This window comes from Malania oleifera, chromosome 8, assembly GCF_029873635.1.
Source record: "Malania oleifera isolate guangnan ecotype guangnan chromosome 8, ASM2987363v1, whole genome shotgun sequence".
NCBI classification, from domain to species: Eukaryota; Viridiplantae; Streptophyta; class Magnoliopsida; order Santalales; family Ximeniaceae; genus Malania; species Malania oleifera.
The window spans coordinates 1,250,329-1,262,500 of record NC_080424.1 but is presented as its reverse complement, the minus strand read 5'-3'; the positions used below and the strand labels follow the sequence as shown (position 1 = coordinate 1,262,500).

The 12,172-nt window shown below is 31.2% G+C and overlaps 2 protein-coding genes across 4 annotated transcripts in view; both read left to right on the top strand.

The window, feature by feature from the left end:
- LOC131161467 (vacuolar protein sorting-associated protein 52 A-like) overlaps nucleotides 1-322 on the top strand; it is a 28,462-nt gene extending 28,140 nt beyond the window's left edge. For both annotated transcript variants that reach the window (XR_009138479.1, XR_009138480.1), the window contains exon 5: nucleotides 1-322. This exon is cut by the window's left edge. The gene's annotated coding sequence lies outside the window, so the exon portion shown is untranslated.
- Nucleotides 323-7,794: 7,472 nt separating this feature from the next.
- On the top strand, nucleotides 7,795-11,835 carry LOC131161466 (cytochrome P450 CYP72A219-like). 2 transcript variants are annotated; one of them, XM_058117246.1, is made up of 5 exons: nucleotides 7,795-8,188; nucleotides 9,003-9,220; nucleotides 10,260-10,504; nucleotides 10,649-11,036; nucleotides 11,287-11,835. In XM_058117246.1, the coding sequence occupies exons 1-5, from the start codon at nucleotides 7,897-7,899 to the stop codon at nucleotides 11,710-11,712; spliced, it is 1,569 nt and encodes a 522-aa protein (XP_057973229.1). In that variant the 5' UTR covers nucleotides 7,795-7,896; the 3' UTR covers nucleotides 11,713-11,835. The 2 variants fall into 2 exon arrangements, with proteins under 2 accessions (XP_057973229.1, XP_057973230.1); XM_058117247.1 differs by lacking the exon at nucleotides 9,003-9,220 and having other exon boundaries at nucleotides 7,835-8,188.
- The last annotated feature ends 337 nt before the right edge of the window (nucleotides 11,836-12,172 follow it).

Below are 12,172 nucleotides of genomic sequence, written 5' to 3'. Positions count from 1 at the left end.
CACTAGAGCGAGATCCAAAAAGATTAAAGAAACACTTCATGGGCTGATTCAAGATATTTGGGCTTATTAAAAAACGGGGCACTCCAGGCTTGGCCCAAAGAATGATGAAGGTTTAATAAACTTAATCCAAGTTTTTGATGGAGTTAATCTTGCTTAATGGCTGTAATCTCCTTATTAATGGTGTGCTATTCAATTGTGAAATTTGGCTTTTTAGCTTTTTGTCTTTACATTTAATTTGTAATTTGTAAGACAACTTAACTTGCATGAGTTTTTAGTACGTTGTGAGTCATTAATGTGTCTAGTAAGTTGGTATATTTAATGTCCTTGTCTTCCATGTTTGTATGGGAATTGCTAAGTATTTAATGTCCTTATCTCCCATGTTTGTGTGAAAATTATTAAGTGTTTAATAGTCATATCCCCCATGCTAGCTATATATATCTCACCATTGTAAGAGTTAAATTGATCATTGAATAGATATCAAGAAAAAGTGAGGATTTGTTTCTTCTTTGGTTCTTTAAAGAACTTGCGAACTTATCAATGATTCTTCCTTGTGTCTTTCAAATTTTATACCTTCGGTTCATGATTAAGCTATAATCATTGGGTCGGGATTTGTTACTTTATACTTTTGGTTCACGTTTCATTTATAAACGTTGGGTCGGAGTTTCCTTTCAAAATCTAAATTTAAGCTTTCTTGAGCAAGCATTCCAATATTGGTTGTTGGGTCTACAATCTCTCCATAGGCACGGTTGATGGAATCCACATACTATCTGAGATATGTGGTTGCACTCTTATTTGAAAATAGCAACGATACCGTGCTCTACTAACTGAACATAACTTGATTCATTAGGGTCTGATACTGTATATACTATTTCTATAGATATCCTATAGTTTTCATCATGATTCCAAAATAACCATAACACTATAATCTGATCTAAAAATAACTGTGATATTTGACTGTAATATCTGACTGAATAATCTATAATGTTTGAGTGTTATGGTTTTGGAAAGCATGACATTCTGTAAATACTGTAAAATACTTGTCTGTATAATATTTGTAAAATATCTGTTTGGTAAAAAATATCTGTCTATAAAATATATCTGTCTATATATACACTGTAAATCATGATATTCTGAATAACTATATAAATTCTGTATTAAGTAAATATCTACTTAGGTCACACAATTAACAAAACTCATGTTCTGAAATTTGTAAAACTGTGTAATTTATACCTTGTACCTTAATAAACAAATATTATAATTCACTAATAATATTTCTAAATTTATCAGCATAGCATATTTCCTTTACCTAACTAGCTGGGAGGTTCGCCTCCAACTTTATCCTCACGCTCACGGCTTATTATTCCCAAAATCTCGAAAGAATACATATATATATATATATATATATATATGTGTGTGTGTGTGTGTGTGTGTGTGTGTGTGTGTGTATTTTCAATAAATCAACTATATTTCCCTAAACCTACAAACTCGTAAATTTTCTGAATTATAATTTACCTATGCTTTTGAAAATATTCACTAGGTCCTCCACCCATGCCTGTAGGGTCCCAAAAACACTCTAGTTTTGAAATTATAATATCTTAATTTTATTCCACAAAATTCCAGTATATTCTCATATAACTTAAAATCTAAACTCAAATAAGCCTGATAAAACTGAAAATATCTAAATATTCAACTTACCTAAATTTTAGGATGGTACCTAAGTTAGCCTAACCAACAATCTACTCCAACAGACTTGAAGAGAATCTTCCTAGGAGTAGTATGGCGGTTTCAGATCATTGAATCGGCGAAAAATGAAACTGGAATCATAGAGAGAAGGGGAGAGGGTCGGGTTTTAGAGAGAGAAGTGGTTTGCTGCTCGATTTCTCACTAAAAAACTCGAATTAGGCATATTTATAACCCTATATTCGTCGACGAGACACGTCACCTCGTCGATGAGTCCCTGAAGGGAGTTCGTCGCCAAACTTGAATTCCTCATCAACGAACTTTAGGCTCTACTAAACCCCCTCTCGGTAAATTCTTGTCGACGAGACACGTGTCCACGTCGATGACCCAAGAAGAATGATGGTTGACGAGAACCCTGTGTTTGTCGACGAGACCCTATGAGTCCCTTTTTGAAATTTTCCTTTTCTTCCATTTTTCTTTTTTCTATTTAATTACTATAATTCTTCAGGTTTCTACACTATTTCTAAGACGCGTGGGTGCATTTGTGCTACCAAAAATACCTGCAACAGTACTGTGCCTATTCTAGTCAACCGGAGTTCTCAAACCATACATTGTATTTTAATATTCTCAAACACATGCAGAATAAATCATATCACATTTTATTCTCAATACATTTCCAGTATTTCCTGCATCTCATACATATATCATAGTTCAACACTGAAACTTTATTTTACTCATGCCACACAATTTAAAAACATATTTCATATGTTTACTGTAAAATAAGTCAACCCACATTCATCATTAATATACTGAAAATATACATTTAATTTCTTATACAATTATCTAGAAAATCTGTTGTTTTAATTACTTTCCATTTTCGCAAATAATATCTAGTAGCACAACCCTAGGCTCAGAAATTTACAATTGAAATAGTTGGCTTTTAAGAACTCACGTGAAAATCATATACATATACACATAAAATTTCCATTTTCACTAGTTATTTCCTAAAAAAAAAATCTAGTTTAATATATTTTCCTTGGTTTCCTGAACTGCACTAGTAAAGACCCTAAAACGATGCCTGCGATGCTCATCCGAATCCTGATTCAATAACTCCAATTTAATCAAATCAATCCTAAATAAAATACTATTTTAACATTTACTAGACCTATAAATTTCAAATAACAATTAAATTCTCGAAAATAACTAATTTTCTTAATTCCCTAAATCTCACTCTAGTTTTGGAGTGGTGCCTAGGACCCCCAAATTAAAAATTTGTTTCGATCAAAATGATAACGATTAAGATTAGGACTCTGTGGTAGTGCCTGATCGTCGATTTAGCTGAAAATTTAAGGAGAAATTAAAGAAAAAGAGAGTAACTTTCCCTAGGAATGGTGCCTACGCCGTTCCTACGACAAATCCACTCTGGTAGGAATGTCGGTGGCGGGATAGGAACTCAACGATATCTTCCATTTTTCGATGAGTGGAATATTTGCCGAAAAATTTGAGGTGAGAGAGGAGGAAGACGGAGGAGAGTGTAACGGCTTTAGAGGGGGCGGCCTCTGCTGTTTGAAAGAAATTCTCCCAAAGGATAAGATCCTTCAAGATGAATTATATATATATATATATATATATATATATATATATATATATATATGGTACCCAAGTTGGCCTAACCAACAATTTACTCCAGCAGACTTGAAGAGAATCTTCCTACGAGTAGCATGACGGTTTCAGATCATCGAACCGGCAAAAAATGAAGCTGGAATCATAGAGAGAAGGGGAGAGGGTCAGGTTTTAGAGAGAGAAGGGGTTTGCTGCTCGATTTCTTACTAAAAAACTCGAATTAGGCATATTTATAACCCTATATTCGTCAACGAGACACGTCACCTCGTCGATGAGTCCCTGAAGGGAGTTCGTCGCCAAACTTGAATTCTTCATCAACGAACTTTAGGCTCTGCTAAACCCCCTCTCGGTAAATTCTCGTTGACGAGACACGTGTCCACGTCGATGACCCAAGAAGAATGATGGTCGATGAGAACCCTGTGTTCGTCGACGAGACCCTGTGAGTCCCTTTTTGAAATTTTCCTTTTCTTCCCTTTTTCTTTTTCTATTTAATTACTATAATTCTTCAAGTCTCTACACTATATCTAAGACGCGTGGATGCATTTGCGCCACCAAAAATACCTGCAACAGTACTGTGCCTATTCTGGTCCACTGGAGTTCTCAAACCATACATTGTATTTTAATATTTTTCAACACATGCAGAATAAATCATATCACATTTTAATTCTCAATACATTTCTAGTATTTCTTGCATCTCATACATATATCATAGTTCAACACTGAAACTTTATTTTACTCATACCACACAATTTAACAACATATTTCATACGTTTACTGTAAAATAAGTCAACCCACATTCATCATTAATATACTGAAAATATACATTTAATTTCTTATACAATTATCTAGAAAATCTGCCGTTTTAACTTTCCATTTTCGCAAATAATATCTAGTAGCACAACCTTAGGCTCAGAAATTTACAATTGAAACAGTCGGCTTTTCAGAACTCATGTGAAAATCATATACATATACACATAAAATTTCCATTTTCACTAGTTATTTCCTAAAAAAAAAAAATCTGGTTTAATATATTTTCCTTACCTGGTTTCCTGAACTACACCAGCAGAAACCCTAAAACGATGCCTGCGATGCTCACCCGAATCCTGATTCAATAACTCCAATTTAATCAAATCAACCCTAAATAAAATATTATTTTAACATTTACTAGACTTATAAATTTCAAATAACAATTAAATTCTAGAAAATAATCAATTTTCTTAATTCTCTAAATCTCACTCTAGCTTTGGAGTGGTGCCTAGGACCCCCAAATTGAAAATTTGTTTCGGTCAAAATGACAACAATCAAGATTAGGACTCCGGTGTAGTGTCCGATCATCAATTTAGTTGAAAATTTAAGGAGAAATTAAAGAAAGGGAGAGTAACTTTCCCTAGGAATGGTGCCTACGCCGCTCCTACGACAAATCCACTTTGGTAGGAATGTCGGTAGCGGGATAGGAACCTAACGATATCTTCCATTTTTTGATCGACCGAATATTTGCCAAAAAAATTGAGGTGAGGAGGAAGACGGAGGAGAGTGTGACGACTTTAGAGGGGGCGGCCTCTGCTGTTCTGAAAGAAATTCTCCCAAAGGATAAGATCCTTCAGGATGAATTTTATATATATATATATATATATATATATTATATTATTATATTATATTATTTAATAAATATTATTATTTAATTATTTAATTTAAATTAATTAATTATTTTAATTTATTTATTTATATTTTTTTTTAAATTACTACAAAGACAATAAGAAATTCTCAACTAACCATCATTTTTTATTTTCATTTTTAATTTTTTAACAAGTACAAAAATGATATCTTATTTTAAAATTTTTCAAGAATTATGTATGTAATCATAAATTTTAAAAACAATAGATATATATTTTTTCATGTATTTTTCTATATAAATTTATAAAATTAGAAAGTAAAGTGATATTTTTGTTATTAATTGAAAATTTTAAAAATAAAAAAATAAAACTATTTTTCATAAATTAACAGCGTCAAATTTTTTTTTATTTTTTTAACATTTTTTTATAAATGTCACAAAGCTAAAAAAAAAGTAAGTTATATTTTTAAAATTCTTGAAAAAAATTAAAATAAAACATAAAAAATTTCATAACTAAATGGGCTCATGTATACTATCTTAAGAATCTAGAACATTTTAGGATGAAAAACAAACCTAAAATGGAGAGGGGAGGGAAGTTCAGCTTGTCCACGCCCAAAAGGAGAGCTTGGACAAATCATGAAGGAAGAATGGCACGTCAAATATAAACAATAGGATTTACCATGGAAAGGGAAAAGCACATACACAGAGATATATAATATTAAAAATGGTATAATTTACATGTGAAATATATTTTAAAAATACTAATTCATTTATTCAAACTCTAAAATTCATACTCTCAAACGTGACTTTTATATTTGAATGATTCTTTACATGCGTTTCTCTGTGTTGTAAGTGTTTTTTTTTTTTGTGTTAATTGTTAATTAATTCGATAACAGAACTCAAAAAGTAGGGTTGTTCAATATTTAAAGGTTGGTATCTAAATAAACAAAAAATAGTCAATAGGTAATCATTGACTTGTAGCACCGGAAAAGCCCATGAGTGCGCTTGATACACATACGTGAACACCAACTTGACCCAAAAGCTTAAATCTATTAAGTTTTGGGTCCAACCATGTATATAAGCACCCATCATTCACTCAAATTTTTCAATGTGGGACAAACTCACAAGTGAAATCCTCAACAATCTCCCCCTTACTTATGAGTTCCAACTGCTTCCCCTTGATCGGAAATTATTTCCCTTCTGGGAGTAAGCTCAATTCCCCAACAGTTGCTCAATTGAGCCTTACCATTGGCATCACACCTAGAAAATAATATGCTAGTAGTGGCTCCATTAAACATTTAGTCAATTAGGTCTTCCATTCATTTAGTTAGTTTTTAAGATATTATGCATACTAATTTTTTAATTTAATTTATTAAACTGATGTCATTTCAAAATATTATTTTATTAATAAAAATAAATCTCAAAGATTTTTTATCTATTTATAAATTTAGAAAGCTATTGTATTTGGAAAATTTGGAAAGTGCTACTTGATTTAACCTTTTTTCTTAATATAAAATGTCAATTCATAATAAGGTGTGTATCTATGATAGCACTACCGGTGAATATAGGAAATCACAGCTCATAAATATAGATATAATGATTGCCGATCAACTACCCACTTTGTTAGTGGAATTAGTGTTCCACTCACCATTATATTTGTTCATCAATTAATAAAGCTATTTGAGTCTCAATTTGATATGGTAAATTTGTTCGATTTCACTTGAAAAATTTTAAACTGCAAACAAAATTTAAGTCTATAAAAATGTGTATGATGTTAATTATAAAACATAAAACATAAAAAATAAAATAAAATAAGAGAAACTCTATTAAATGCCCTTGTGTAATCCATTCAAAATTTTCAAAACTTGAAATTGACTCGATCAATCCAATCTTGATCCAATCTAAAATAGAATAAAGTCAAACTATGGAGCCCAGTTCAATAAACTTGAAAATTAAATACAAAGAATAAAGATAGTTTATGATTCCACGAAAAAAATCTTCCAAAAGCACATTATTTTAACTTTATATTTCTCTCACTATATTAAATTACCATGAACATTCTTAAATATAAATAATATTTTTGTAAATTAAATGTTTATTTGGTCTTCTTGTTGTTTTCTTTTTTCTATTTCTGTTTCTTTTATCATGAAAAAAATAGATTATAAAAACGGATTTGTTTATGTTGTCAATGGTTTATTTTATTTTTTTTACCAATTTTCAGATGTTTGCCAAAAAAATTAAAAATCAAATTTGATAGTTTTCAATTATTTTAACAACCCATTGTCAGAAATTTTTACATCCAAAAATAATTTTTTTTTATTAAATAAAACAAGTTGCTAGTTTCAAGTTTCAAGTTTTTAATTTTTATTTCTACTTTTTAGTTTTCGTTTATAATTTTCGTTTCTTTAATTTTTGACAGTGATACCAAACGACCTCTAAATCATATTTATGAGATGACAAATTAAGTACAAAGAATATATAAAGACAATATGCAACAAATAAATTTTGTAAAAAATATTTTATTTCAACTTTATCTTCTTTTAACTCGATCTATTAATATTATCATAAGCATCATTATTTAATTTTTAATTATATCTTTTCTCCTACTTTCTCCAGCCAAACATTAGAATATTGACAATTCTTACGCGCCTATTAGTTATAATTACCCTATCTAGAACGTGGATAATTTTCACGTTCAAGATAAAGGCAAATCCTTAATTATAATTACAAACCCAGAAAGCAAAAACTGAATATAATAAATAATTGGACAAAAACTAAACATGAGTGCGTATATGCATCATGGCATAATTTGATGTCGTAATGGATGATGTTTCACCTCATCCCCAACAATAAAAAACGAAAAGGGGAAAAGAAAATCTTCATCTATAAAAGCGTCCTCACTCATCCCTTTGGCATACCACCACACACCCACCTTATCCACTCAAGCTAGCTACCACTCATTAATTATATAGGAAGAAACAATGACTGCAGCAGTGCCAGTGGCGCCGTTCTCATTTCTCTGCGGTGGTTTTGTGAGTTTAATAATTATATTATGGGCATGGAGAGCGGTGAACTGGGCGTGGGTGAAGCCGAAGAGGCTGGAGAGGAGGCTGAGGCAGCTAGGGTTTTGTGGAAATCCCTACAAGCTGTTTCATGGAGACTTGAAGGAGATGACTATGATGACCAAAGAGGCTTTATCCAAACCCATCGGCCTCTCTGACGATGTTCTGCTGCGTGCTGTTCCATTCCTTTACTATACTGCCCAGAAATATGGTCTCTCTCTCTCTCTCTCTCTGTTTTTGCTATGGCTATAATTTTCCATGCTCTTACTTTTTTGTTAATGTAACTTAATTGCTTTTAATTAAATATGGGTGTGTTATCTTCCTTAGTTTCTTATCTTCCCAGAAATATGCTCTCTCTCTCTCTCTCCCTTTGCTATAGCTACTTTAATTTTCCATGCTCTCACTTTTTTTGTTAATTCAATTTAATTACTTTTAGTTAGAAATGGGTGTGTTATCTTGCTTAGTTTCTTATCTTATTAGTTGCTTCACTAAATTTAGTCTGTACTTCTAAATTTTCTTTTTTAGTTTGACACAATGGTTTAAAAAAAAAAACCAAGTACAAAATATTTTTCTAGTATAAACATTCACATATTCATTTAATGTAAATGTTTAACAAGCCAATTTTCCTCACTTGTGTGTGCTAACTGCACCTCTTGATGTCATTTTTATTTTAAAAATATTTAGGGAGAGCTAAAATTGATATATGCTAGGCATGTGTGCATTTATATTTTTCAATTGAAAAATATTTCAATATTAGGGCCGTTAGCATTAAATCAATTAGAAAAAAGGTATGTCCCGTAAGTCAAAAAATAACGTTAAGGGTTGAAGAATAATTTCATTGTTAATCTCGTGGTAACTACCCTCTTTGCTATGCTATGCGAGTCTTTTAACTAGATTGGTGATCTCATAGTTATGGTTCGATATATCTTAAATTTTTTTTATACTTATTAGTTATTTTGCTGGCTTTATCATGTTTGTGCGCTTTAAACTATTGAACATTGGCAAATGGTTTTCTTAAATTACAGGTAAGAAGTCATTTAGATGGATTGGTCCCATTCCAAGGGTGACCATTATGGACCCTAAATTGATCAAGGACATTTTGTTCAACCACGATATCTTTCGGAAGCCAAACTCAAATCCAGTTGGAAAGTTACTAATAAATGGACTCGTAAACTCAGAAGGTCAACAGTGGACTCAACGGAGAAAGATAATGAACCCAGCATTCCATTTAGAAAAGTTAAAGGTAATTTCACGTTTTTCCATATATGTTTAAAGCCACTTAGGACTCATTGCGAGTCATTTTGTATGAATATTAAAAAATTATGAAAATAAAAAATAAAAATGAAAGCTAAAAAATAAAAAAAAATTGAAAATTGAAAAACTAACATCATATCTTGTTAATATTTTTAGGAAAAAAAATTTTAAAAAAAATTGATTGAGCAAATGCTCATTTTTTCCATTGAATTAAGTAGCAATTAAAAACATGATTAAAATAATATAACAATACAAGAGAACACAAATTAAAAAATAAACCAAATTGACATCTAGTTTATTTACACCCCTAACTATTTTGATATTTTTAGTAGTTAATAAAATGTTCTGCTAATTTTTTTAATTTTCCAAAATGTCAATAACCATTAAATAAGTTATTAGTTAAAATCTAATTTCCTAAATAATCTTAATTTCTTGATATTATTTTTCCAATTAAATATTATCTAATTCACATTCATAAAGATAAAATTTTAAAATGAAAGGATGTTAAAAGGCATGTTTCATGAGTAATCCTTATCCACTATAAAATATAAAATGTATTCTGATCATATTACAAACTATCAAATATAATATATTCTGTGTGTTGTCTATCAACATATAATGTTTTTAACAATATATGTACTGTACAAGAACAATTTAACATTAACATGACCTTGTGCAGGGACTCTTTAAAGTAGCTTTTTGTTGCATTATTAATTGAGACAAATCTTTTTCTTTTTTTTTTGGTTCATTCAAGAGGCTCATCACGGCTTAGCTTGGTGTCGGTAATTCATTTCCCATATTATATCTTTTCTTGACTCCTCTTAAGATTCAAACCTCAAACCTCCAATATGAAATTCAAACTTTTATTATTGGGATCAATATCTTCTATAGGACAAGCCAATGCAATTGGACATTTAGTGAAGACAAAGTTTACCAATTTGAGTATTTTGATACATGACAATACTTCAAACTATAGTTTTCCATGTATCATGACAATAATAATATTTTTTCCCTTTTTCTTGTCATAGAATATGATGCCTGCATTTCATTTGAGTTGTAACGAGATTTTGAAACAATGGGAGATGGTGGTGATGAAAAGTGGGTCGTGCGAATTGGATGTGTGGCCATACCTTGAAAATTTGACAGCAGATGTCATCTCACGTACAGCATTTGGCAGTAGCTATGAAGAAGGAAAAAAGGTATTCCAACTTCAAAGAGAGCAGTCAACCAATCTACTTCAAGTTATGCAATCAACTTACATCCCAGGATGGAGGTATATACTAATTTTTTAATGACATTAAAATTCCATTACTAGATTTTAATTAAAGTATAAATTATATTTTAAAATTGCTAACGTGCATGTATAATTAATTACTAGAATGTTAATTTGTTCATGCATGCATGGATGGGTATATAGGTTTGTGCCAACTAAGACAAACCTAAGGATGAAAGAAATCAACAATGAAGTGAGAGCCGTAGTGAGAGGTATAATTAGAAAAAGGGAGGAGGCAATGAGAGCAGGAGAAGGAAACAACGATGACTTCTTGGGAATACTTTTGGAATCCAATCTTAAAGAACTTGAGGAATGCAAAAATAAGAAAGAGATGGTGATGAGCATTGACGAAGTGATTGAAGAATGCAAATTGTTCTATTTTGCTGGCCAAGAGACTACTAGAAACTTTCTTGTGTGGGCAATCATTTTGCTATGCAAACATTCTGATTGGCAAATCCGTGCAAGAGAAGAAGTTTTCCAAGTTTTTGGGAAAAATGAACCAGACTTTGATGGTTTAAGTCATCTCAAGACTGTAAGAAACCACTCTCTAAATTTTTATTGACATTCATCAAAACACATAAAATCACGCATAAGGTAATGCTAGGAGCATGGATTTCAAGATTTGAATTATAATTTGTGTGGGTTTGAAAGAAGTTCAATACAAATTTTGTTGTATTTTGTCCAAATCCACACAAATCTAAATCCAAACTTCTAAATTCATACTACCAATCATAAGGTAAAATGATAAATTTCTACTAATTCATTTAATCTTGGTGTGATAGGTCACAATGATTTTAAATGAGGTGCTTAGGTTATACCCACCAGCAACTGAGCTTGTTCGAACTATTTACAAGGAGACCAAGTTAGGAGAATTATGCTTGCCAGCAGGAGTGCAACTTTCACTGCCAATTATCCTACTTCATCATGATCGTGAAATTTGGGGTGATGATGTAAAAGAGTTTAAGCCAGAAAGGTTTTCCGAAGGGATTTTAAAGGCAACAAACAACCAAGCAGCTTTCTTCCCATTTAGCTCCGGACCCCGAATATGTATCGGACAAAATTTTGCACTCGTGGAAGCAAAAATAGCTTTGGCAATGATCCTACAACGCTTCTCTTTTGAGCTATCTCCATCTTATGCACATGCCCCTCAGAATCATCTAACTCTTCAACCCCAACATGGAGCTCACATAATTTTACATAAAATATAGTATTACATATAGTGTTCACTAAAATAAAATGCTTGGGTTTGTATGACAATAGCTATTTAGCACTGTGATGTATCGTATTCAAAAGTTAATGAAGAGAATATATCAAAAATAAATTTCTTGCAATACATATATTTTTGTGTGCATTCCTTGTACAAAATGCATATTTATGAGTAATAGTTGGGCTACCATAGTGGGAGAGGAGAAGAGACAAGGAAGGAGGTAAAATAATAATAAAATTACATACTAAGAGGAGAATTAATTAGAGAAAAAAGAGGAAAGAGAAAGACTTTTTTTTTTTTTTTTTAAAGAGCTGGAAGCCACCCACATAGCGGTCTCGTCCCAAGTTTATTAATAACCCTCACATATTAAAAAAAAAAAAAAAAGGAACAAATGTTGGAAGAAAAGACAAAAATAGCTTAGGTGAAACTCTCAACTAATCGTCATTTTAGGTTTTCAAATA